At 44.2% G+C, this 27500-nt stretch overlaps 2 protein-coding genes across 2 annotated transcripts in view; both read right to left on the reverse strand.

The window, feature by feature from the left end:
- Nucleotides 1–928, reverse strand: part of LOC143280592 (uncharacterized) — a 49060-nt gene extending 48132 nt beyond the window's left edge. The window contains exons 1-2 of the mRNA XM_076585339.1: nt 722–928; nt 36–192 (exon numbers count right to left, since the gene is read on the reverse strand). Coding sequence (XP_076441454.1) covers nt 36–192; nt 722–928 — 364 coding nt within the window. The remainder of the gene's footprint in view (nt 1–35; nt 193–721) is intronic.
- Nucleotides 929–1012: 84 nt separating this feature from the next.
- Nucleotides 1013–26633, reverse strand: LOC143280679 (uncharacterized). Its single transcript, XM_076585428.1, has 16 exons — nt 26589–26633; nt 24812–24848; nt 18409–18562; nt 15354–15507; nt 14381–14570; nt 13310–13476; nt 12867–13016; nt 11321–11561; nt 8161–8430; nt 6443–6684; nt 4579–5058; nt 4025–4252; nt 3407–3703; nt 2840–3029; nt 1946–2137; nt 1013–1071 (listed from the first exon to the last, which is right to left on the reverse strand). Exons 1-16 carry the CDS (start codon nt 26631–26633, stop codon nt 1013–1015), a joined length of 3096 nt encoding a protein of 1031 aa, XP_076441543.1.
- Between the last annotated feature and the right edge of the window lie 867 nt (nt 26634–27500).

The following is a 27500-nucleotide window of genomic DNA, read 5'->3' on the forward strand; positions in this document are numbered from 1 at the left end:
TGTGTGTGTGTGTGTGTGTGTGTGAACTGACTTACTGCCGCTGTCATTCATCATTCGGAAAGTGACGTCCTGGTTACTGAAGAAGGTGTTTTCCTCAGCGCCCTGGCCAGGCAGACACCCGGAATCTCTAGGCAGCTCCGGGGTTTGACACGTGCTGGTCCTCAGCCCCACGAACCTCTTGCAAACTGCAACCTGCACCCAGCAAAGACGTGTTGCCCAGAGCTTAACCAGGTCGCTGTGTGGCTGTTTCCACCGCTGATGCTGGCCGTGGTGGTGAAGGTGGTGCATGGATGGTTTAAGTTTGTCCTTTTTTTTTTTTTTTTTTTTTTACTTCCCATGAAGAAAGTCACGTGCAGCACAAAACAGAGCTTTGTGGACTCGCATGCAATTGAGAGGAACACACACACCCAAACGTACACCCACATACATACACAACAAAACAGCATCATCAAGACCTAAAACCACATCATCACCATCACCACTACAGCTGCCACTCCTCCTCACACTCTGCTATCTCTACCACTCAAACAAGGACGATGATAACATCAGATGACGGTGATGTTAATAACGACTTGAATGGCTATCGAGACGACAGACTAGAGCACGACACCCTCAGCCGCCCCCCCTCCTCCCCCTCCGAAAAAAACAAACAAAAACAAACACATAAAATGAAAGAACAACAACAACAAAAAGAACTAAATGAAGGCTGTTGCTGACTCACCTGTTCGCTGACGATCACCACTGAAGCCTTGTTGAAGACGCGGACCTGAACGTTCATGAGGCCGACCATGTGAAAGCGGTGTTGAAGCGTCAAGGTGCCATCCTGGTAGAATTCAAGGTCGTTCACGAAGGACCCATCTCCCCAGTCCACAGAGACACTTAGTTCTCCTGGACGAGTGGTGCTGGTCCAGTTGACGTGCATCTTCATTTTGTCTGCCACACGGGTAAAGGATGAGGGAGGCGGTGTGGGAGAGTGGCTTAACAGAATGGGCTTGTTGGCTGGTTGGTTATCTTATTCACCGCTTGTCTGCTGCTGATAAGTGTGCTCGTCAGAGAAGGGCTGCACCCTCACTGAGATAATACCGAGATCACAGGTCAGGATGTCAGTCACCGTTCTTTATATATATATATATATATATATATATATATGTGTGTGTGTGTGTGTGTGTGTGTGTGTGTGTAGCAGTTAAATCTTATGCAGCACTGATCTTACCTCACCAAGGTTCTGTAGTCAAGAAATGGAAAGTATCTTCCGCCCATTTTAATGCTTTTAGACTTAAATCTGGTTACTAACAAAAACTATAGTAGTGCACTCACGTAAAGAACGGAGAATGGGCGTAGACTACAATAGGAAATGATCTGTGTTGTTTTCGTTTGTATGTTCCATTATTTTGCCTGTCGAAGACCCTTGCGTCGACACGCGTCGCTCATCGTGTGTTGTGATCTGTACCTGTTCTCTGTCCATTACGTGAGCACAGTACTATCGTTTCTCTAAAATGTATTTCATTCTCGCCTACAGTCCACTTTCTCACAAAGTCTGGTCTTCGGCAAAGCGATACAGCGAAAAAAATGATACTTCAGTATTAGAACGATATTACTTATGCAATATCACTCTATGGAAAAGTAATGTCAAGCTTCTATATAAGTATAGTATGAAAAAAAAGTGTCAAACTTCAAAAGTAGGATAGGGTTCATTTGTGCGAGCACCTGATGTGCGCGCGTGTGTGTTCTATGTATGTGTCAAAGTCAACCGTTTTTCTATTTGCAAGCCATCCATACTGGAAAAAAGAGAAAATAAATTTGAAAATCTCTCTCTCTCTCTCTCTCTCTCTCTCTGTGTCTCTCTGTCACTCCTAAGTATCCTCATCTGCCCCCACCATACCCCTGACAACCCTCAATCTGTCCTGTGTGTCACATGTTTCCTGAAGGGGTTGTTTCCCCTTACCCGAGAAGTCCCAGGTCAAGGTTGGGGAATCAAAGGTGAGGTTGAAACTGTTGCTGGGGACGGGCTCGATGACCTGAATGCTGTGGTTCTTGCTCACGGTCTGCATGGGAGTGGTGGCGGTGACAGTGATGACGTAGGTCCCCAAAGTCCAGTACGTCACCGTGTTCTTGTCCGACCCGTTGACGTCTCCCCCTTCCCCGTGTCCAAAATGAAATCACGGTTAATGATCATCCAGGCAAACACGAGAACAACAACAACAACAACAACAACAACAAAAAAGCAAAAGAAATCTTACGTTTTAAGAACGGTTTATACACAATCGTATTCAACATCTACTGCCTGTCTGCCTGTACAGTAGTGGTCTGTTTCGAACGAGGAAGATGATTCTTCCCTTTCTCTTTTTCTTTCGTTTTCCAAACCTTACCTTGAGTGGCGGTCTGTATGCCAGTCTTTCGGATCAAACACTTAAAAGAAAGAAAACAAGAGAATCTCGTGATCTGCTAGCGCAGATGGTCAAACATGCCGTGGTAACGTAATCTTCGAAAAGACAGCCTACGTTAAAGAAATCCACTTTGTCAGGCCGAGTACGTATGCAAATACGGGACATGGGTGGGACCGCATTCTGGCAATGAGTTTTCTAAGGAACGGCATCCCGTGTTTCATAAGGGAAGTTCTTAACACCACAAAACAATGTAAAGCATGAAGAACAAAGCGCCCTTTGAAGCTTCGCAACATCACACAAACACACGTCACACAACTCACCGAGTATTCTCCCCATCCAATCTGAAGTTCCGAAACCAATGACAAGTCTTTAAGTTACGCATAAAGAATTCACATATGGTGGATTAATCTTTCAGAAGCCTGAGTAACTGAGCACACTTCATGATCACTCACCCTTTCTCTCGGTCGTTGTGACATCTGTGTGGTTGCCAAAATCCCAGGTGAGGTTACAAAAGGGGGCCTTTGGACCACGTGACAGACTGAAGTACACGTCCATTGGCTGTCCTCTGGGAGCTTTGGGGAAGGCCGTTCGGATTATGGGCTCCTCCAGGATGTCCAGGATGGCAACAGTGCTTGTCAAAGTCTGAAAAAAATGCTTCATTTGAAAATTAGCTGCCACAATTACTGTTGATGTCACGACTGCAACAGCAACAACCACGGTATTTCAGCGTGGAACTTTTTATTGCTGATCTTGTTGCAATGGGATCACCTCAGATTTTGGTTGCTGTATACATATTCTATAAAATGTTAATCTCAGGGACATTGTTGTTCTTAATTCTGGCCGGAAATACTTATATTTTGTCGGTGTTGGACGGCGCAACTGTCAAAGAAGGATGATTCTTGCCCAGTGAAACAACAAGAACAAAACCAAATCCACAGAAAAGAATAGAGAAAGCCATAAATAATAACAAATTTAAAACCCCCAAAACAAGAAAGACTCGTTCTTACCCGACTGCTCACCAAATTGCTGACAGTTGCTGTTACGCTGAAGACGCCCTCCATGAAGTAGAGAGCGGAGTAACTTCTGTTGAAGTCCAACGCGTAGGTCCTCTCCTCGTACAGAAAGTGCTTCAGCGTCAGCCTGGGGTCTGTGGGGCGCGGCGCCCCTTCCGGGATGGTGAACCAGACGTCCACCCACGTGAACGGGATGCTGAAGAGAACGAATGGAGGCACGACCATCTGCACGCCATCGACGCCCTGATTAACCAGGACTTCCACACTGGCTGTTTGCGTGTCAGCTACGTTTCCCGCGAGCACCTGAAAGGGGAACATGACATCAAAGGATGCAAGTGTAACTCGTGCATACAAACGTACACATTCCCCATCCGGACTAACTGCGTGTCCAGCCTATCAAAGTTAGATAAACGGGAAGAGTGGTTTGAGGACCGGTTGTTCACCTGACAATCAGTGGTCACTGCCGTGCTGCCAGTTGTTTTGGGGCTTGGCTTGGGCAGTTCTTCTGGTGCAGCTTCGCGCGCGCACACACACACACACAATAACACACACACATTTAACCCCACCCCGCCTCTCGCACACACACACACACAGATACACACACACGTCACCAAACCCACTCGCCTTCACCAAATGACGACCCCCGTGGAAAAATCTGTAACGAAACGTCTTGCTGGTGCCAGGGACAACGTTTCCAGGAAACAGAGCGGTGCTGACATCGCCATCTGAGTACACCAGGGTGATGTTCACGTCTTTGCCTTTGTCCACATTCACTGTGAACGCTACTTCATCGCCCGGCTTGGCAGGGTTCGGGCTGGAGCTCACCCTGAATCCAGCAACAGCGACCGTGACCTACGGGGCAAACGACGATGATGATAACAACATTCTCTGTTTCCTCTTATTCATTATCATGTTCATCATCGTCAACATCACATTTTTTTTATCTCACACACACACACACGTGTGTGTGTGTAAGAGAGTGTGTGCGTGAATGAACATGCATGTGTACATGTGTGTGCGTGCGTGTGTATGAGAGCATACATGTGTGCACGCATGCATGTGTGCGCATGAGTGCACTCGTCTGTGTACGAGTGTGTGCGCATGAACATGTGATGTGCATATACGCGCGTGCATTATAATGCATAGCAAGACCAACAAAAAAACGAACAATTCATCACCTCATAGTCTTGTGTAATGTTGACACTGTTGACGTCATTGCTGCCAGTGACGCTGACGGTGTTAATGCCGGCCGGGTACCGGCCCATATCCTCAGATCGCCATTCGTGGCTTGACCCACCGGAGGCAGTGTAGTTAACCTGGAGGCTGTTCCCGTTGAAACTGACTGCCCAGTGCACGTCCGACCCGGATTCCACCTGCCAAGAAATGACCACGTTGTCCTCCTCGTCTTGGCCCCTGTGCGACAGACGAAGACCTCGGATTCGTTCCTGCACCACCAGCGTCATGGCTGACGTCACGAGGCTGACGTCATTGGCACAGGTGACGATGACGGATTTGGAGCCTCTGGTGCTGAAGGAGTGATGTCGTGTGGTCGGGGTGGGGTCGCCGCTGGGAGTGCTGACCTCGTCAGTGGTGTCGTCGGAGCTGCCGTCGTCGTAGGACCAGAGACACGTGTAGTTTGACCCGCCTGCCAGGCTGATCTGTGCACAGAACGGAACAAAATGCCATCATTTCTTTTAACTGTCGCAACCTTTTCTTTTCTTTGTTCTCCCTTCAGTGACCTCACCTCACGCAATTCTTTCCTGACTTCCAGGTTCGGTTTATTTGTGTTTGTATTTGTATTTCTTTTTATCACAACAGATTTCTCTGTGTGAAATTCAGGCTGCTCTTCCCAGGGAGAGCGCGCCGCTACATTACTGCGCCACCCATTTTGGGGGGTATTTTTTCATGCGTGCAATTTCATTTGTTTTACCTATCGAAGTAGATTTTTCTACAGAATTTTGCCAGGAACAACCCTTTTGTGGCCGTGGGTTCTTTTACGTGCGCTAAGTGCATGCTGCACACGGGACCTCGGTTCATCGTCTCATCCGAATGACTAGCGTCCAGACCACCACTCAAGGTCTAGTGGAGGGGGAGAAAATATCGGCGGCTGAGCCGTGATTCGAACCAGCGCGCTCAGATTCTCTCGCTTCCTAGGCGGACGCGTTACCTCCAGGCCATCACTCCACTTTTTATACTAAAAGTGGCTGCCAGCTGTCCACTGAGAGGTACAATGAAGCGGCATTTCGCTTCACATGTTGTTTCTTGTGATTCAAGCTCACCAAACAGGACCATGTCAGGGCATCCAACAGAAGAGATCCAGTGTTGGGACCGAGTAGTACCTGGGTGTGTTCCGCAATGCCTGTCTGACTGAACACACACAGGGGCCCAACAATGTATTCCAGTCGACGCCTATGATTTCCTCGTCACAGACACTGAAAGTAAGCGAGCGTCATATCAGCTTGTAGAGAACGCCGATAATCCTTAAACAAGTGGGTGATCTTACCGTACAATTTGTTTTCTTTTCCTTTTTTTTAAGAAATTTGCATCTCGACCGCAATGTGTGGAGACTGATGCAGGACACGTATAATGCCACACACACACACACACACACACACACACACACACACACACACACACACACAAACACACAAAAACACAAAACAACAACAACAACAACAAAACAAAACAGAATCACAAAGCGCATTTAAACTAGTTGTTTTTTTTTTTTTGCACTGTACATGTGTGATGGTATCTATATACTATTTGTCGGCTGTGTAACAGCTAATACTGTTCTGGAATGTTCTAAGCAACAGCACTATGATAATAAAATGGGCTACAGGAAACACACACACACACACACACACACACACACACACACACACAACATGCTGACAAAACGCAAACAACCACATTCGAACGAACACTCTTTAGTGAACGGAAATACACACGAGACAAAGCCACACGCCGGGCGATATAACGAAAGGAAACCATAAACCATCGCTGCTCACACAGAAACAAGAACAAAGCATGTGTGTCACTGACCTGAAAGGCATGAGGCTCTCCCAGTGCAGCAACCCCTTTAGCTGTGACGTTCAGACCAGTTACTTCATCTTGCACGTGCACCACGGTCCTGTTGCTTTTGCTGTTGATGGCGTTGGCGATTGTGACGTTCAGATGATAGGTGCCTTTGGTGGCGTAGGTCAGTGCCCAGCTCTGAGCCGAGATGACGTTCACTGCTGGAGAGCCGTCAGTGACGTCCCAAGTGTATTTGGCGCTTGACGCTCCTGCGTGGGTTTGACATCAGTTTAGTGGATGATAAGTTTGTATTTTTGTATCTGTATCTGTATTTCTTTTTATCACAACAGATTTCTCTGTGTGAAATTCGGGCTGCTCTCCCCAGGGAGAGCGCGTCGCTATACTACAGCGCCACCCATTTTTTTTGTATTTTTTCATATGTGCAGTTTTGTTTGTTTTTCCTGTCGAAGTGGATTTTCTACAGAATTTTACCAGGGACAACCCTTTTGTTGCCGTGGGTTCTTTTACGTGCGCTAAGTGCATGCTGCACACGGGACCTCGGTTTATCGTCTCATCCGAATGACTAGCGTCCAGACCACCACTCAAGGTCTAGTGGAGGGGGAGAAAATATCGGCGGCTGAGCCGTGATTCGAACCACCGCGTTCAGATTCTCTCGCTTCCGATGCGGACGCGTTACCTCTAGGCCATCACTCCACTCCAGATTAAGACATGTTTGCTTTTAAACTGGCACATAGCAAATGAAATTGCGTTTGCTGTGCCTGTGTGGTTTGGACATCAGTTTAGTGGACGTTGAATGAAGACACGTGTGCATTAAACTGGCACATCGCAAATGAAATAGTGTTTGCTGCGCCTGTGTGGTTTGGACATCAGTTTAGTGGACGATAAATGAAGATGTTTGCTTTAAACTGGCACATAGCAAACAAATAGTGTTAAGGAGTAATGGCCTGGAGGTAACGGTCCGTCTAGGAAGCGAGAGAATCTTGAGCGCACTGGTTCGAGTCACGGCACAGTCGCCATTATTTTCTCCCTCTCCACTAGACCTTGAGTGGTGGTCTGGACGCTAGTCATTCAGATGAGACGATAAACCGAGGTCCCGTGTGCAGCATGCACTTAGCGCACGTAAAAGAACCCACGGCAACAAAAGGGTTGTCCCTAGCAAAAATTATGGAGAAAAATCCACTTCGATAGGAAAAAAACCCCACTGCATACAAAAAAAATGAGTGGCGCTCTCAGTCCAGCGACGCGCTCTCCATGGGAGAGCAGCCCGAATTTCACACAGAGAAATCTGTTGTGACAAAAATTAGTAATACAATAAAAAATAAAATAGCGTTCACTGCGCCTGAGTGGATGTGACATGGGAAAGACTCAAGACCGTCCAGCGCCTCTGGACAAAATATTCAATCAAGATATGTTTGCTTAGAATGAGCACATAACAAATAACATATAATCAAAGGCATATATGATTGAAACAACAACAACAACAAAAAAACAGACATACACAGAGAGACATATACAAGCACACACACACACAGATACACACACACACGCAAGCACACACATAAACACGCAAATACATACACACACATGCATTCACACACACACACACATACACACACACTACAACTCTCTCTCTCTCGCACGCTCTCTCTCTCCACCCCTCCCTCCTTCTGCCCCAACCCCTCCTTCAGCCAACACCACGAGGTTCTATCCTTCAGCATTCTTACCTGAATGCTGGGCCAGAGAAAAGACGTTCGGAGTGCCTGTCTGGACGAACGTCGGGCCCTGGATGATGGTGACGTTGATGGCCTCTACCACCGTGATTGTGGCACTGGTTGCGAAAGTACTGGTGTGGATATTCCTGTTACTGACACTGACGTCCAAGGTGCGCCTTCCGGCAGCATAGAACGTGAACGGGAGGTGGACATAAGAGGCCTCGGAAACGGTGGCTCGCAGGGCCATGCACAATCCTGTCTTGACTCCCTCACTAGTCATCCCTAAACGTGAGAATTGAAAACAATAAAGATAAATGTACAAACCGATCGAAGAACGGACAATCAAATCAAATGAATAAATCAAATATGACTAGGTCAAGATCGATAGATCGATATGTGAATCAATGAACAAATGGCACGCACCAGGCAGGCAGCCAGTCAGTTAAGGAACCCGTGTCACACAGGTACGATGTAGCTAACTGACTAACTGTCCAGTCAACCAAGGTTGGAGGAAAGTGGCAGAATGGTTAAGAGGCTTAGCGGTCAATACAGAGAGTCCGTGAAGGTGTGGGTTCGAATCCCATTCTCGCCCTTTCTCCCAAGTTTGACTGGAAAATCAAAATGAGTGTCTAGTCTTTCGGATGAGACGATAAACCGAGGTCCCGTTTGCATCACGCACTTGGCGCACTGAAAAAGAACACATGGCAACGTGTGGAGAAATTTTGATGACTGGACATAATGCAGGATCCGTCCCCGAATTTCATTTCTTTCTATAAAAAAAAAAGAAAAAAAGAAGATTATATTGTATGGGCAAAGCTTATAGACATTTTCCGAATTTGAATAAGTAGACTGATATTGTGGTAATTTCCTTTAAAGTGTGGATCTTTATTTTTCTTTTTTTACCCCAAATAATATATTTCTATTTGAAACCCTTAACTCGACATTAGCTTTGTAACAAACTGTCTCTTCAATGAAAATCCAAAGGTCATACACTTCAGTGTTCAATGTAATCTACTTGTCACACGGTAAGAGAACTTTTTTTTAATCTTCATTTTATTTAAAATCATCATATTTGTTGGGTAAATATTATGAAGAATTTTCAAATGCAAAACTCTTAATCTGGTTTCCTTTGTGACTTCTTTTACTCTAACCCAAGTTGATCTATCTAATGATCTGATTCTATTTTTTCTTCGCCAAAGGTAAAATGATGATAGGGTATCTGGTTCCTTATTTGACGTCGATATTTTCTTGATATGTTTTGGATTTGGTATTCAATCTGTTTACGTCACTTTTCTGTGTGTCTGTTTATCAGTTTCCTCTCTGTATCCACTGGATCCAGGAGTTAGGGATGGAACTAATGAGGACATTGTATTCTATTATACTGGCTCTGTTTTGACCAGTTATACAGTTGACCTCGTTGAGTGATAACAGCCTATTCTCTGTGTGGTGCAATGTGTGTTTGATTTGAATAATCCCCTTTCTTTGCCGGAAGAAGAGCGGATTGTTTTAGTATATTATTAATAGATTATTAACAATTACTGGTTTTGAAGGGTAGTTTTTGTAATTTCTTCTAGTTTCGTGATAATCTTATAATGTAAGTAACACTATTGTTGTTGTTTTTTTTATTACATATTTCCAAAATTCGATATCTTTTCTATTTCTTTTTTTCAGTTTTAAAAAATAATCTGAAAGATATTGTCGCATGTTACAAGTTTTCCAGTGTGCATACTCCTTAGCATTCTCCAAATGTGGTGTTCTGTGTTATCAAATAACTTTCCCGTCCAATGTAAATAATTTATTCAGATATTCTTGTACGTCAATGATGTTCGTCATATAGCGTCCTCCTTCTCCATATCCAGACTCCATCACTTTTCGTTTTACCTTTTTAAATGCCTTTCTGTTGCTTTTCAAGTTGGTCAAAGAAATCTATATAGATACGTGTCAATTTTACATAAGACTCCATGTGGTAAACCAATCGATTTTATTACATAAATACATTGACTAATGAAGAATGTTTTATTACAATACCTTTACCTTGTATACTGAGATCTCTTTTACTCCAATCTCTTATGAAATGTTTCATATGTTCTGTTCTGTTCTGTATAGCCAGTTTTTTCAATTTTTTTTTGCCATTTTATTTGATTACAAATAGATTCATTTTCTTTTTTTATATTTAGCACTGATATAGGAATATAATATTTTTTCTACCTACATCCTGTTTTCTGTTTAACTTTAGTCCCGAAAAGGTCTCAAACCATCCAAAAATTTCCAATGATTTAATAATATCCTCTTTGCGTTTTGTTAACAACCATATATTTTGTTCTTAATAGACTGTCTCTAAGCAAAAGTTGGTTGTTTAATACCTTGCACTGTACTATTTCCTATCTCAATGGTTAATAATTTTATGGCTAAAATAAAAACTAGGGGTAAAAAAGGGCAACCTTGTCTAATTCCATAAGAAAGATTGAAAGGTTCAGATATCCATCCACCACAGTTAATAGAACTTCAGATATCATTATTTATAACATAAACCCACTTCTGAAAATCGGTACTGAAACCAAATACTTCAAATACATGTTACGTAAATGTTTTAGAGATGTAAACAAACGCAAGTAGGTTTAGTTGTCTTCAGATGATTAATCATGTCATCTACTGATGTTATTATTGTGGCGATATTTCTGCTTCTGATCTGTCCTGCCTGATCCTCGTTTACTAGCTTGCGAATTACTTTGTTGAACGTCTCTGCAAAAACGTTTTGCTATCTTTTTATTCACATTTAGTATGGGTTATTGATCTCCAGTTGTTTAATTTGTCCATGTCTAAATCTTTACCCTTGTGTAACAGAGTAATTGTTCCTTGCTTTTGAGTGAATGACAATTCTCCTTTGTGGAATGATTCGTAGAGAGAGTCTGTAAGTATGTAATCTAATTTAACCCAAAACGATTTACGAAATTCAGTAGTAATCCCGCCACTTCCAGGTGCAGACCAATTTTTCAGTGTTTTAAGTGCGTTTGTTGTTTCTTCTACGGAAACCACAGCTTCACATAGTGTCCCATTACGTCTAACGTTTCTTCTGTTCTTCTATCCCATCCTCCTCCTCCTCTACATTCCTTCCTCCCCCTTCTCCTCTTCATCGTTCCAAGCAGCAGAGAACACAAAACGCAAAACCCACCAACGGCGAAGAGCTCAGACGCTGACACCCTGGCGCCACGTCCAGACAAGTATCTGGACAGGATGAAGTCTGTGCGGCCAAGCGGACAAGTCAAGTTGTACACCCTTCCACTTCCCGCCTGATAGACCAAAGCCACTACGTCCCCGGCCAACACGTTGACTGGCGTGGACTGCGCAAGGTAATGGTACCCCGTGTTTGCGAATGTCAGCCTGATCGTGCTTGTTACCTCGTACTCAGGCACCTGTAACATAAGCAACATGAGAAATTCTTTTTTTAAATCCCAAATGGCAACAATACGCCTCCCTTATTGATTTTTTTTAAATGACTTTCATAAAGACTGAATCTTTTTTCTGCGAGTGTGGACAATTCAAATGCTTTTGATCTAAATAGGTAAATTGAGAATATATTCATCGTAGATACATATTCTAATAAAACCCAAGTATTGTAAAATCATTTGGTGCACGATGGTATGAGAATGTTGTTTTGAAAATATGTTAACTGGGTGCCTTATGATAAGTGAATGGCTGTGAGAGGTACAAATGCAGAGTGGCAGGCCTGCGTGGGACAGTGGTGGGCCCAGAGAGTGTCGGGGAGGTCGTTGTTGGAAAAGCCCTTGAAATATCACATGTTATTGTTAAACTGAGTTAGTCTTGCAGGTTATGATCCTACTGCATATCTACATCATGATTCTATAATCTTGTGAATCCCACATTGGTGGTGTTAACTGTCAGTCCACACAACTCGTATGCACCACAGTCATTATTTGTTGTCAGTACTGATGGGGCTGACTTAATTGAATGTCAAATCATTTTTTTCTGATCATGTGTTGCATGTAGATTGTGTTGTGCTGATTTAAAAGAAAAGAATCTTCTTTGCAAGGGGAACAATAACTTAAAAAAACAACAAAAAACGTAAAACATTAGCAATGTTTGGGAACTCTCCGTTTTTTGACGTGAGTGAACACACACACACACACACACACACACACACACACACACACACACACACACACACACACACACAGGGGATTAATGGTCGGGTAATTAGCGGATTTTCTCCGTATATATGGGAAGGCCTGAACACGCGCGCGCAATTGAATGAGGGAGTGAATGAGAGTGTGTGAGTGTGAGTGCGCGGGCGCAGGCGTGCGCGCGTGTGTATGTGTATGTCTATGTGTATGTGTATGAGTGTGCCTGTGAGAGCGCATGTGCGTGTGTTTGTATATGTGTATGCGTATTTGTGTGCGCTTGTGTGTGAGTGTGTGTGCGCGAGTATGTTTGTATATGTGCATGTGTGTATTTGTGCGTTTGTATGTCGGTGCATGTGTGTGTAGGGAGGGGGAGGGGCATGTGTGTGTGTGCACGCGCGCGCGTGTGTGTGAGCGCGCGTGCGGGCGTATTTGTGTGCGTCAGGCTCGCGTATGTATGGCGTACCATACGTTTTTATGTGTCCAAAGAGCAGAGCAGAACAGAACGGGGATGGATGAAACTCAAACCAGGCAAACACCAAAAGAACTCAACAGACTAAAGCAGAACCAAGTCCTCACCTTGGAACGACCCGAACAGTTGTACGATTTCGACGGGGGAGTCGGTGAGTCACACATGCTGTCATCACACAGGGTCGCTGAGCAGCTGGAGGCGCATTCGTTGCTCAGCCGGCAGTACGAGGTTCCGGCTGGACATTTGGGTGACAGAATCTGGAAATGTCTCGCGCGTGCGCGCACACACACACACACACACACACACACACACAAACACACACTTATTTGTTTATGTCTTAAATGCCTTAAAGTTTATGTCAATAAAATTTATTCCATTCTATTCTGTTCTGTTCTATTCACACAGTCATCCTTCTCCTCCTACACGCACATAGTGGCATTCCCCTGCACACACACACACACACACACACACACACACACACACACGCGCGCGCGCACGCACGCACGCACGCACGCACGGTATGTTCAGTTGGGTGTGGCCACCCACCTACCTGTAATTGGCACCAACCGGCATGCGAAACATGCAGCTCCCAACCAATGATGCGGCCAGCCCGCAGCACTGCAGACCCCAGCGCCAAAACGGTAAACGGGGGAGAGAAGGAACTGGCGATGCCGTCCTGCCAGAATATGCCTGGGCCCGTCTGGGTCAGTGTCGGGTCTGGAGGACATGGCTTGTAGTAGTAGTAGTAGTAGTAGTAGTAGTTGTTGTTGTTGTTGTTGTTATATTGTTGGTGCTGTCGTTGGAGTTGTCGTTATCAGTATATATATATATTCACGGTTAATGATTATGATGATGATGATAATGATGATGATGATGATGATGATCACAATTATGACAGTTTATCATTATCATTATTGTTGTTTATTATTATCATTGTTATTATCAGATTGTCTTGTACATTATTCCTTTGCAGTGAACTGCTTTGTAACGATAATGATGATGGTAGTAACAGTGATGACAAGGATATTTATAGCAATAACAAAAACAACCATAAAAACAACAACAACAATGATGATGATGATGATGATGATCACAGTAAAAATGATAATGATAATAAAAACAGCTAGCTTAATTAGATCGATTGCTTCGCATTGCTTCGAAGGAAGAGAAGAGAGTTGTTAACAGTAATATTAGCAGCAGTAGCAGTAGTAGTAGTGGCACAGGCAGCAGCAGCAGCAGTTACACTAACAGCGATAGCAATAGTAGTAGCAGCTGCAACAGCAGTATTAATAGTAACAGCTGTAGTAGCACCACCAATAGCAGCAGCGACTAGAGCAACAACTGCAGTAGCGGTAGAGAAGTAGCAGCAATAGCAGCAGTCGCAGCAGTAACAGCAGCAGCAGTAGTGGTATCAGGAGTCGCAGTTGCAGAAGTAGCAGTATGAACAGCAGTCGAGACAACAACAACAAACAACATTACAGATGACAGAACACTCGCACTGCGGTCATATCTCACTGTGGCAGCCGAGCGTTCGTCGATCACGTCAATACACGAGAGCGCGCAGAAGGGAAAAAGAAACGAAAAGAAACGAAACGAAAACTGCCCCAGCCCTGTCCTTTACCACGGATTGTTGGGAAGGAGAAGGTTCTCTCGGCATCGTACCGAATGACGGCAGTCAGAGACAGGGACGTCCCTTGCCAGACGGTCACGACACACTCGCCCTCTTCATACGTCATGAACTGAGCGTCACAGTCCACGGTGACGTCAGCCACTGGGGCCTCCACTGTCACGGTCGTCGCGTCTCTCTCGATCTGATGATACACGTTATGATGCGCGCGCGTACACACACACACACACACATATATATATATAGTATATATATATATATATATATATATATATATATACATTTATATGTGTATATATACATACATATATACATATATTTATATGTGTATATACACACACACACACACACACACATATATATATATATATATATATATATATAGTATATATATATATATATATATATAGAGAGAGAGAGAGAGAGAGAGACAGAGAGAGAGAGAGACAGAGACAGAGACAGAGATGTAAATTTCAGTATAAATACAAATTAACTACTGTGTTTTGAGCTCAGCATACGCAAGGGGTGCGGAATGGGGGAGGGATTGCGCTTGAAACACCGCGAACAGAACAGAGCTGACAAACAAACCACAAACATCGGAGCGTAGATTCCATATCAAGGAGTATTTTTTTTCTTTTTAGGCCCAATGCCATTAACAAAATAATGTTCGAATTATCACAATATCGTCACGCTCATTTGTTATTTGATAACACTCAAACAGTTGAAAAGCTACATGATATATTGGTAAATTTTGAATGACCACAATATTTCCAGACAAACAAAACGCACACACACACACACACACACACACACACACACACACACACACACACACACACACACACACATATATATATATATATATATATATATATATATATATATATATATATATATACACACACGCACGCACGCACGCACACACACATACGCGTGCGCGCGCAAACCGATAAGCTTAGCTGCTTACGTTCAATGCGTTCTGGATGTCAACAGCCTCCACGCGAGCTGTGTAGACTCCCGGTAGATGGAAGGTCCGCTTAGGTCTGTCAGAAAGACTGTACTGCCTCCGTCGGTCGACATCGTCAAATCCTATACTGTAACTGCCGCTGCTGGTGTCGGCACTGGAAGCATTGACGTTCAGTTAATGAAGCACTGACTGATAGTGTTGATTACATTGTCGTGGTTGTAGTAATCTCTGCTGTCGTCACCATTGCCATCATCATCTTTCTCCTCCTCCTTCTCACGACTTATCATAATTATAGTCTCCTTCTTCGTCGTCATTATCATCATCATTTGCATCATCACCATAACCACAATTATCCCTCTCCTCCACCTCTTCATGGCAGTAATATCATTACCATCAGCAGCAGCATTATCAAATCATCTTGTTCTCCTCCTGATCATGATTACCATCATTGGAAGAGTGTTGGCCTAGTGGAAACGAGAGTGGAAGCGAGAGAATCTGAGGGCACTGGAACGAATCCCACACTCACCAATACTTTCCCCCCTCCACTACACCTTGAGAGGTGGTCTGGACGCTCACCAATACTTTCCCCCCTCCACTACACCTTGATATACTTTCTCCCCTCCACTGCACCTTGAGAGGTGGTCTGGACGCTCACCAATACTTTCCCCCCTCCACTGCACCTTGATATACTTTCTCCCCTCCACTGCACCTTGATATACTTTCTCCCCTCCACTGCACCTTGATATACTTTCCCCCCTCCACTACACCTTGAGAGGTGGTCTGGACGCTCACCAGTACTTTCTCCCCTCCACTACACCTTGATATACTTTCTCTCCTCCACTGCACCTTGATATACTTTCTCCCCTCCACTACACCTTGAGAGGTGGTCTGGACGCTCACCAATACTTTCCCCCCTCCACTGCACCTTGATATACTTTCTCCCCTCCACTACACCTTGAGAGGTGGTCTGGACGCTCACCAATACTTTCTCCCCTCCACTACACCTTGATATACTTTCCCCCCTCCACTGCACCTTGATATACTTTCCCCCCTCCACTGCACCTTGAGAGGTGGTCTGGACGCTCGCCATTACTTTCCCCCCTCCACTACACCTTGATATACTTTCTCCCCTCCACTACACCTTGATATACTTTCTCCCCTCCACTACACCTTGAGAGGTGGTCTGGACGCTCGCCACTAGGATGAGATGATAAACTGAGATCTTATGCATAGCATGCACATACCACACGTAAAAGAACCCGCGGTAACAAATGTGTGGAAAAATCCACTTTGATAGGAAAACAACTACCCAAACAGGCATAACAAAACGAAGAAGAAAAGGGTGGCGCTGCACTGAAGCGACGCTCTCCCTGGGGAGAGCCGCCCGATTTTCATACAGAGAAATCTGCTGTGACAACAGAGTAGCACAATACAAAATGATATAATTATTATCACCCTCATCAGTATCTTTATCAAAAACATCATCATCACCACCTCTGTCATCACCATCATTGTTATTGAGATCATTACCATACAGAAAATGCAGAAAATGAGGGCAACGACAGAGAGGGAGAGAGAGAGAACTGTGTGTGTGTGTGTGTGTGTGTGTGTGTGTGTGTGTGTGTGTGTGTGTGTGTGTGTGTGTGTGTGTGTGTGTGTGTGTGTGTGTGCGCGCACATGCCTGACACTGAAGGAGACCGTGGTTTGGGTCTGGACGAAGCCGTAACCAACACCGGTGGTGACGCGGAGGTTTCGGTATAGTGTGGAAGTCTGGATACTGTAAAATTTCGACGACCCCTCGCTACACGCCTTCCGACAAGGACCAGTGGATAACGTGTTGTTGCCACAGAAGCAAAACCTGTTTAAGTATGGAGATGTATAAATGATGATGCTTATTGTCCAGCCTACCACAAGGCTGGAGGAGATGTAAAAACACAGATATGAACAGGTAGGTGAAAGATGTAGGGTGTTGTGTCACGTTGTAATAAATACGTAGGTATGTCTGAATCATGATGATATGTGAAGGTGTAACTATGCAAGTATGAATTATACTCACGCAAGCACACTTGGGGGCGCGCAGACACACACACAGTCACACATACACACGAGCGCTTGCACACACATCACCACAGGTAGTCAGAGAAAGCGCGCACAAGAGAGGGGACAGGAGAGACAGAGAGAGGCAGACAGGCAGACAGATAAATTCTAAGTGTTTCACGCGATGCAAGTATGTATGTATCTGCTGGTGTGTGTGTGTATTTCATTCTGCGTGTTCTCGTCCACTCCACTGAACACACACACACACACACACACACACACATACACATACTCACGCACGCACGCACGCACGCACACACACACACACACACACACACACACACACACACACACACACACGCACGCACACACACACACACACACACACACACACACACACACAAGCACTGGTGCAAAACATCCAAACAGAAGGGTAGAGATACAGGCTACTACACCACAAGCAAAGTAAGAATGGTAAGTTCGACGCATAGGGTCATGATCCTGCCGAAGTCAGCACGATCGTGGCAATGAATGGTTCTTAGGAAACGTAATTCCCTCATACAAAGCCAGGCTCAATGTACTGTATGAATTATAATTGCATGCACTAACAAGGACACAAAAAATTAATGAAAATGAACAAATTCCCAACACTGATAATAAAGTTACCTTTATGTATTCCTCCTTTTAAACACACTCACACACATCACTCATTCTACGCACTGGCAAAAAGTTTTGAATCAAACTCATCTCCGAAGCCACATATCTACCTCACCACCTACCCACCACCTCCCCAATCCCCTCTCCCTTCACACACACACACACACACTCTCTCACACACACACACACACACGCGCGCGCGCGCGCGCGCGCACACACACAAACACAATGCGAGAGAGAGAGAAAAAAAAAGGAAGAAGAAGAAATTATCAAAGAAAAACAAACAGAAAGAAATGATAATTTCAAACTAAACAAGCAACAAACAGGTACACAGAGAGAAGGAAACAATACTTTGACACACCTGTCACAGACGACAGCAGCTCTGGGGAATTGGAAAGCGCCACACGTTTTGGCACACAAATCCCCAGTCAGATCCCTCGGATTGTAGCTGCCAGGATTCAAGTCGTATACCTGGCCATTTTCGTCTCCCTCGAAACAATCGCCGATGGAAAACGCTGAAACAGGACACAGACAGCGGCTAACAAATCAGTTTCATACAATGTTTGGTCCTTTTCAGAACTTGGAATGTAATACCTTAATCTATTGCTTTTTTGTGGTCTTGACATTGGCATTAATTGTATTCTTTGGTTTTCTTTGTCTTTCTTTTTTGGTATATAATTATTTTCTGTACTGTTAGTAATTTGTTCTATATTTTTTTGAGAAGTAAAACAGAAAAGGTTCCCTGGCTGAACCTCGTCAAAACGATATTGGTCTCAACCTGATTCTTTTATTTATGAGGAATCCAAGTCACATTTAACATGAGGCATACAATAATCAATCGTGGAATGCACTGATGCGTATAACGGATGTACTGAGAGTGGAGCAGTAATTATGTAGGAATTGTCCCCCCCATGAACCGAAGTGAATTATTTTAAGGAGCTTAGAGAGCCAGAAATGACGTCACCCGTGGAAGTGAGATCATAGGCCAAAGGTCGTGGGAAGTGTCGTCAACGAAAGTGAGGTCAAAGGTTAAGGTTGCGTCCTTGTCGTAGGTCACCGGAAGTGACATCAACAGCGGAAGGGACGTCATAGGTCAAGGTCGTCACTCAATCGCCTTGTAAATAGATGGTTAGCGGTTTTGACGTTAATGGGCTGCAAAGCTTGACGTCGCCGCTTATGGTCTCCACTTCGTATGCTACGCCGCGTTTATTGTATGATAAAGGTATTTTGATAAAAGAACCGTACCTTTTAAAAGTAGACCATTTGAAAAGATGGATGTGATGTTTCAGCATCCCTTTACCTGCGTGATTGTGGGTCATACTGAAAGAGGAAAAACTGTTTGGGTTACTCTGTTTTGGAATCACATCGTTGATATGAAGACATCACCACCCGAATAAGTGATATGGAGAATATCAGTCAATGTATAAAACGTTAAAAGGTGTATCCTTAATTGAAGGCGTACCTAAAGTACAGGAGTGTGAAGGGGAAAGAAGTCGACTGGTGATTATAGACGACTTTATGGTTGAAACGAACTTTAGAATTACTAATTTGTTCACTAAAGGTAGTCATCATAAAGATATGAATATCATGTATATCGTTCAGAATCTCTTTGGAAAAAATAAAGACTATGGAACCATCAGCCTAAACAGCCATTATCTAGAGGTGTTTAATTAAAAATCTTCGAGACGCTTCTCAGGTAACCCATTTTGCTAAACAGACGTACCCCGGGAAATCGAAGTATGTTCAGGAAGTTTTCAAATACGCGACCTCACAACCCAGCAGTCATTTGATCTTTGACTTTAGCCAGGGAACACCACATTATCTGCGGATAAAAGCCACTATCTTTCCCTTCGAGCGCCAAGCCGTCTACGTACAAAAAGGATAATGTTAGTGTGTATGAAGAGAAATCTGCCGATGTTACAAATGTTGTGTAGTGCAAAACCCAGCATCAACAAAGCCGTCCCGAAAGGAACTTCTCCCTATATTCTTTTTTGTTGTAAACATGGCCAGCAAAGTTGCTGTTGTCTCGTTCGTCATTTATCAGATGGATTCCCCCGTCTCCTCGACGAAGGCGGCAGTAAGTCGCAGGTTCTCCAGTCCTCTGTAGAGTTTCCGGGCCGCTGGGATTTTCTCTCGGAGCGCATGGTAGAGTGGGCAGGACTGCAGCAGATGTTCTGTTGTCTGACTGCCTGTTCTGCAGGGGTACTACTCTGTGTCGCCGATACGGAGTTTCGGGTACAGGTGGTGTTTCAGGCGGTTGTGGCCTGTCCTGAGCCTGAAAATGGCTACCTGCTCTCGACGAGTCAGCAGGTAGTACGGGTCTGCTTTGTTGTGGCGTGGATGCTGTTGCTTCCACTTGTTCTGCAGCTTGGCCTTAATTAATGATGGTCCTGGATTCAGAGTAGCTGGAAGGCCTGTCCATCTGCTCTTTCGTAGTGCCTTCCTTTGCCAGGGAGTCAGCAGTCTCGTTGCCAAGCACGTTGTAGTGTGAGGGAATCCACTGTGGGGTGACTGTGTGACTTGTGCAGAGGGAGGCAAGAGAGGAGGACTGATCGTTGAGTTCGGGATCTCTGTTGGACCAAAGGGCCTGCAAGATGGACAGGGCGTTGGTCAGGAAGACAACGTTGTGGCTGGCGTAGGGGCTGACCTCGATGTGGGCTGCTGCTGTTTTCAAGGCTTCTGCTTCGGCTCTGTAATAGGTGGAGTACAGGCCGGTAGCGAGGCAGGTCTTTTCTTCTCTGCCTCCTGGATACTGAACATAGACTCCTGCCCGTAGCGCCGTCAGTGTAGACATGAGTCCATAACTCTTTGGGGAACTGGGTGTGGAGGTGTTCAAAGGTGAGGGACTTTTTTTCAGGGCCGCTTTGGGAATCTTTGGGACCAACACCAGGAATGCTGCACTGGATGACGGGAGAGGTTCCTTCACTCCAGGCAGGGACGGCAAGACACTGGGGTATCACTCTGGGGGCATGGACAAGGATATCCTGGTGTTGTCGTTCTAGGATCCTGCTCTGGTGTATGAAGCTCCCTCTCTTCAGCCGTCCTTTTGATGGCTGGGACAGTCTGTCCTTCATGGGGTGGCCTTGCATCCTCTTGAACTTGGCAGCCTGAGTCAAGAGTTTGGCGTCTCTGCGGTCCTCAAGGGGCTGGAGCTCTGTGATGGTTTCAAGCTCCTGAATTGGCGTAAACTTCATGACCCCTATGATGATATGGGTAGCTTGATTCTGAACCTTGCTGAAAAGTTGGAAGTTTTTGGTGGCTCTGTTGATGTTGTAATCGTCCATTTTGATGGTCTTGCAGTACTCGTCAGAGAGGCCAGCGAACATCTCCCAATCCGCCTTCTTGTAATTCCATCTGGGAAAGGACTTGGCATTGCTTGGTGTATACTGCAAATTGATGGCCAGTTGTACTGGTCTGTGGTCGCTGCTTGCCAACTGTTTTTGTACCTTCCTGCTGGTTTTTGGGCAAGGTCTTCAGTGGCAAAGGCAAGATCTGGGGCGGTCGTGGTGAGCCATCGGCGAGAGAAGAAGGTTGGTGGGTCTTCTGGATCATTCAGCAGAAGCAGATTGCTCTCTATCTGCCAGTCCTCCACTTCGTCTCCTCTTTGGTCATTCTAGCCTGCCAGGAGAAACGGTCCACCTTTCACACACACACCCCTCCCCCCCTCCCCCCTAATAAGTTTGTCATAAGCATATAGATCACGAAAAATCATGTTAACATAAAACATCTTGGCACTCACTGTCCCTTCTGGAATCTCAGGTGCCGTGGTTACTTTTCGTCGGTCCATAACCTTCCATAAGTTTGGTGATCACCTGTGTCTTTGTTATTTGAGCTACAAGAATTCCCTTTACGTTTTTGTTGACAGTGATGCCTTCTGCACGATATGCAATAGTTAGAATGACAATATATGCAATACGGTGACCGCATTGAAGCTACGCGTGTACCCACCGTCTGTCACACGTTGCGAACTGTGAATTTGCCCAAGTGTTTGCAATAAACCTTCTCTCTCGAAAACTGTGCAACTGTTTTGAAACCAATTACACCACAGTTTCACAGAACAGTCTCCTGTGATTTCACACCACCATGGGCCTATTCTGCTGTCTTCTGTCGCCGGGTTATCTCCCCTACCCCCTATTTGGCTTCGACGCAGATTTAATTCTTTACAAATTCATATTGGTCTTTTTATTGAAAAAAAAAGTTTATGTGCACTTCTCTAGTGTGAGCACACACACACACACACACACACACACACACACACACACACACACACACACACACATGTATATACATGAAAATATTATTGTGACTTTTGAGCCATGTCGAACAAACGTTCTGATATTAATACCATTAACCCGGCAAAGAAGACGACACTGGACTACTACCCTGTGATCCATCAACCAATCACCGAGTACAAGACAGTCCAGGAGTGCTTGCGACTTGCAGAGGAGGCCACCTCAAGATGTTTGAGAAAAAGCTGGATGGTTCTGGGTTCGGAGATATCTTTCTGGAGGCAGGCCTGATCTCTTCTGGTACTCTGGCAAACATTATGAACGAGCATTGTTCTGCCATAAGACAATGCTTGAGAGTCTAGAACGCTTGCTGCTGGAAAGATATCTTGAAATCAGAGATGAAGACACGTCATTTTGAGTTGTGTTTGCTGACAACACAAGTAATATGACTGCTCTCTCTCTGTGTGTGTGTGTGTGTGTGTGTGTGTGTGTGTGTGTGTGTGTGTGTGTGTGTGTGTGTGTGTGTACTCGGTGCTGTGTTTGCAGTGATTTGATGTTCTGTCTGTCCGCTACCTGTCTATACACACACACACACACACACACACGCACATACACACGCACACACACACACACACGAGCGACACATATGCACATACACATATGCGGGCCGGCACCCAGCAACCAGAGCGTATTTGCGGCGACGTCACGCTGAGTTATCCATTTGGCCCGCTTTTCCTTCTTGCACACACGCGCGCGAGTAGGTTTTAATGATAGTAAGAGAGACATGAGCACAAACAAGTTTTTTTTTTGTTTGTTTTTTTGTGTGTGCACATTTGATAAAAAAAAATATATACCATATGAAATATAAACGTTTTTTCACTTACCATTATTTGTATTGCCGTCTGTTGTTGCTGTTGCTGCTGCTGCTGCTGTTGCTGCTTCTGTAATCGTTGTTGTTGCGGTCTCACCTAAGTATTAAAAAACGGTTAAATTCAATTTAATTTTTTAACACAATCCAAATCTAAACTCTCTTTTTTCCCCACCACATTTTGATCTGAAATAAGTTTTAAAGCTTGCAATGATATGCTCAAGGACGGCACTGGAGTTCCCGGATTGATTCCATGCTACCTTTACAAAACACTACCCGAGGATTACGATTTCGACTAAGCGCAAATGGAGTTGAATTTGAGAAGGGATTTTTTTTGTGCACATTTGGTCAAAAATATACCATAAAAATTATGAAATATAAACGGTTTTTTTACTTGCCATTATTTGTATTGCCGTCTGTTGCTGTTGCTGCTGCTGCTGGTGTTGCTGTTGCTGCTTCTGTAATCGTTGATGTTGCGGTCTCACCTAAGTATTAAAAAAAACACGGTTAAATTCAATTTAATTTTTAACACAATCCAAATCCAAACTCTTTTTTCCCCACCACATTGTGATCTGAAATAAGTTTTAAAGCTTGCAATGATATGCTCAAGGACGGCACTGGAGTTCCCGGATTGATTCCATGCTACCTTTACAAAACGCTACCCGAGGATTACGATTTCGACTAAGCGCAGATGGAGTTGAATTTGAGAGGGGACATTACCGGTTTAATATACTTTTTATTCGTGATATTCAAATCATTTGTCCAACGGCACTGACACCCTTACGATTTATTAATTTATTTTCCAAATGGATGAATAAAGATGTATTGTGTTGTATTGTATTTAGGTCTTCCCATCCCGATGAGGCAAAACAAAGAGGAGGAGGGGGAGAGAGGGAGAGAGAGAAAGAGAGAGAGAGAGAGAGAGAGAGAGAGAGGCAGGGTAGTGGTGAGGAACAGGAGATGTAGCGCCACTGAATAAACCAATCAATCAAACGACCAACGAACACTCCAGACAGAAAAGAAAACACTAAACCACAGAGACCCCATGAGATGCAATCCCTCTGATGTTACCACGCTCAAGGTTGAAACCATTGGATTGACATCACGAGAAAACAAAACAATAATCCAATGAGAATCCGGTATTTCTGATCTTTCCACGACACACATGATATTTATATCTCATGCTGGTGATCATATCTGTTGGGATGGATATGGTTTGTTCGATTTTAATGTAACAGGACATCAGCTCTGGGGCCTAGATCAATATGTGTTCATCATTCATATTATTTTCACGGAAAACAAACCACTCAAAGCCTACTGTATCGGTTTACGTACGTCCTTGAATTTGAATACTGCTTTCTATCCGCCTCTCTCCATTCTATCCGCCTCTCTCCATTCTATCTGCCTCTCTCCATTCGCGTGCGCGCGCCCGCGCGCGTGTGTGTGTATCTTCGTTATATATATGTACACACACACACACACACACACACACACACACACACACACACACACACACAAACACACACATTCCATTCATTCATTCATTCATTTATTTATTTATCTATCTATATGAATATCGATATATTCGTTGGTTCATTCATTCACCCATTCTTTAATCGTTTATTATCTTTTTCTTTTCATAGGCCAGTTTTCATATTTTTACTCACTGGTGTTCCGTGTCGTGCAGAAGGTGCATAGGCCAACCTGCAAAAAACCAACAGAAGCACAAACTGGGACTGTTTTAAGAACATTCGCCGTAAACGGAAAGAAAAGAAACAGAGAAAACTGGCGATATATGGCATAAAAGTAAACAGTGAATGCTACTGTCTATGGACAACCCATACTGATATACATCTATGTGTTAAGATTGTTACTTAAAATGGGTTCGTCTTTTCAGTGCAAAAGTGTACAAAGACAGGTATACAGTCTATATCGTCACTTTATCCGCTGATGTTCAAGACGAGTTGAGTGCGCTGAACACTTTTGAACACTTTTGCAAGTACAAATAGATGTGAAAAAATATTATTCTTTCTTTCATTACACCATAAACAAAATGCACACATTCCCTTGGAAAAGATGTTTCTTGTCAGTAATTAAATTGAAGAAGTGAAGTTTAGGCGTCTGCAAACAAGCATTGTTTACAGAGGGTCAGCTCAATGTTCACCCAGGTCTATGTTCCCCCACTTTTCTTTTAGCTAGGTCTTAGTTCCCCGAGGTGTTTTTTCCCGCAGGTCTATGTTTCCCCAGATTTACGTTTTCTGGTTCTATGCTTCCCCAGTTCTGTTTTCCCCCAGGTCTATGTTCCCCAGCTGGTGACCACTATTTGCCATAACCTCAAAGTGCTCAGACTGCATTATGCTGTCACATCTTCGCATTATTATGTATTGGCTGGTGTTTGACCACTGCCAAACCAATGATGACCACATCAGAGTTAAGTTTGCATCACTTTGTATGCATCATTGGGATGTCTTTGCAGGATTTGACCATTAGCTGACCACTATTTACTATTGTTAGTCATTACTGACCATTACTTGCCAGTGCTGACCACTACTGACCACTACATAAAAAATCTTCATATTGCGCTATTTTATCATATTTGTGCATTGTCATGACGTTCTGGTAGTTCATGTTCCTTTTTTTTTTTTTTAACTAATCGCTGCTGATCACTGACCACCACTGACTGCTGACCACTAATGATCACTGACCACCACTATCTACATACCACCACTTACCACTGCTGACCACTGCTAATTACTGACCACTACTGGCCACCACTGACCACTATGTACTGACGACTGACCATTACTGACCACTGCCCAGTATTGATCACTGCTGCCCACTGACCACTGCTGATCGCCTTTGACTACAACTGACCGCTGACCACTGCTGATCACTGACCACCTGTACCCACTGACTACTACTGACCACTACTGTCTGCAACATACCACTGCTGACCACCGCCGACCACTGATTACCACTGACCATTACTGACCACTGCTGACCACTACTGACCCCTCCTAACCACTGCTGACCACAGACACCACTGATCACTGCTGACCACTGACCGCCGCTGCCCACCACTGACCGCTGACTACCACTGAACACCACTGCTCACTGACTACCGCTGAGCACCACTAACCACCACTTACCACTCTGGGCATCACTCACCACTATATACTGACCACCACTGACCACCGCTGAACACCACTGATCATCACTGATCACCGACACCATTGACCACTATTGTCCGCTGACCACCACGGATCACGGCTGACCACTGCTGACCACCACTGACCACTTATCACTGCTGACTGCTGAGCACTGACCACTGCTGACCAGCACACAAAAGTACATGTATGATTAAACATACATTGGTTCGGGGGAACATAGACCTGGGGGAATATAGACCTGGGGGAACGTAAACCTGGGGGAACACAGACCTACCAAAAAGGTTTTGAAGGGAACATAGACCTGGTGGAACATAGACATGCTCCCGTTTACAGTATCATGTATATAAATGTAGCTCTTAATACAATAGGTTTATGAACGAGCACATCTGCTCATTCTGTAAAGAAGCAAAATATTCATACTCAAGTATGACCATATTTTACGATGTGCACATTATTTCGAAAATTCAGCACTTTGTGCAATAAAAAAAAAGAAAAAGAATAAATGAAATGAAATGAAAATGTAAATACTTTTAAAACCAAAAACAAAACAAAAACGGTGACTTAAGTCGAAAAATTCCTGTTAATAATATAGATCCTTTCACACTGTTTAAAGTTAACTCTTGATTAAAAGTATGGATTTCACACTACATGTCATTTCTCACAAGTCTGCAGTGCAAACTGAACGAAAGGTTTCGTTCGAATAGGTCCCATAATTTAGGATATTAAAACGGGAAACTACCCACTGGAACTGATCCCAGAAATTAGCATACAAAGACAGGAAACTGCCCCGTCAATGCAGACTTTTTTTCTTCTTCTTTTTTTTTTTAAAGGAGCAAATATATAAACTGCATCTTATGGTTACTAAAATGAGAACAGCAGGAATCTCTTACCTCCAAAATTTTCCCTCGTGGAGCGAATGTATCTTTGGCACTCTGGTGTCAATTTGAATTTACGAGGAATGCCACAAATAAACTCGGCTCCGAATTTTAAATACACGAGTTTTCTCTCTTGATATGTTTTTTGACATATTTTGCCAGGACTAAGAATGAATAATGCATTTTGTTTTAAACACATCGTTTGCAGACGACAGTTTCAAGGGAAGTAACGCATTCAGGGTCCTTTGTGAGAAAAAGAAAGAAAGAAAAAACGGTGGATATGGACTGGATTTCGCAACGAATCGATCTGT

The sequence above is a fragment of the Babylonia areolata genome, chromosome 1 (assembly GCF_041734735.1).
Source record: "Babylonia areolata isolate BAREFJ2019XMU chromosome 1, ASM4173473v1, whole genome shotgun sequence".
In the NCBI taxonomy this organism is placed as follows: Eukaryota; Metazoa; Mollusca; class Gastropoda; order Neogastropoda; family Buccinidae; genus Babylonia; species Babylonia areolata.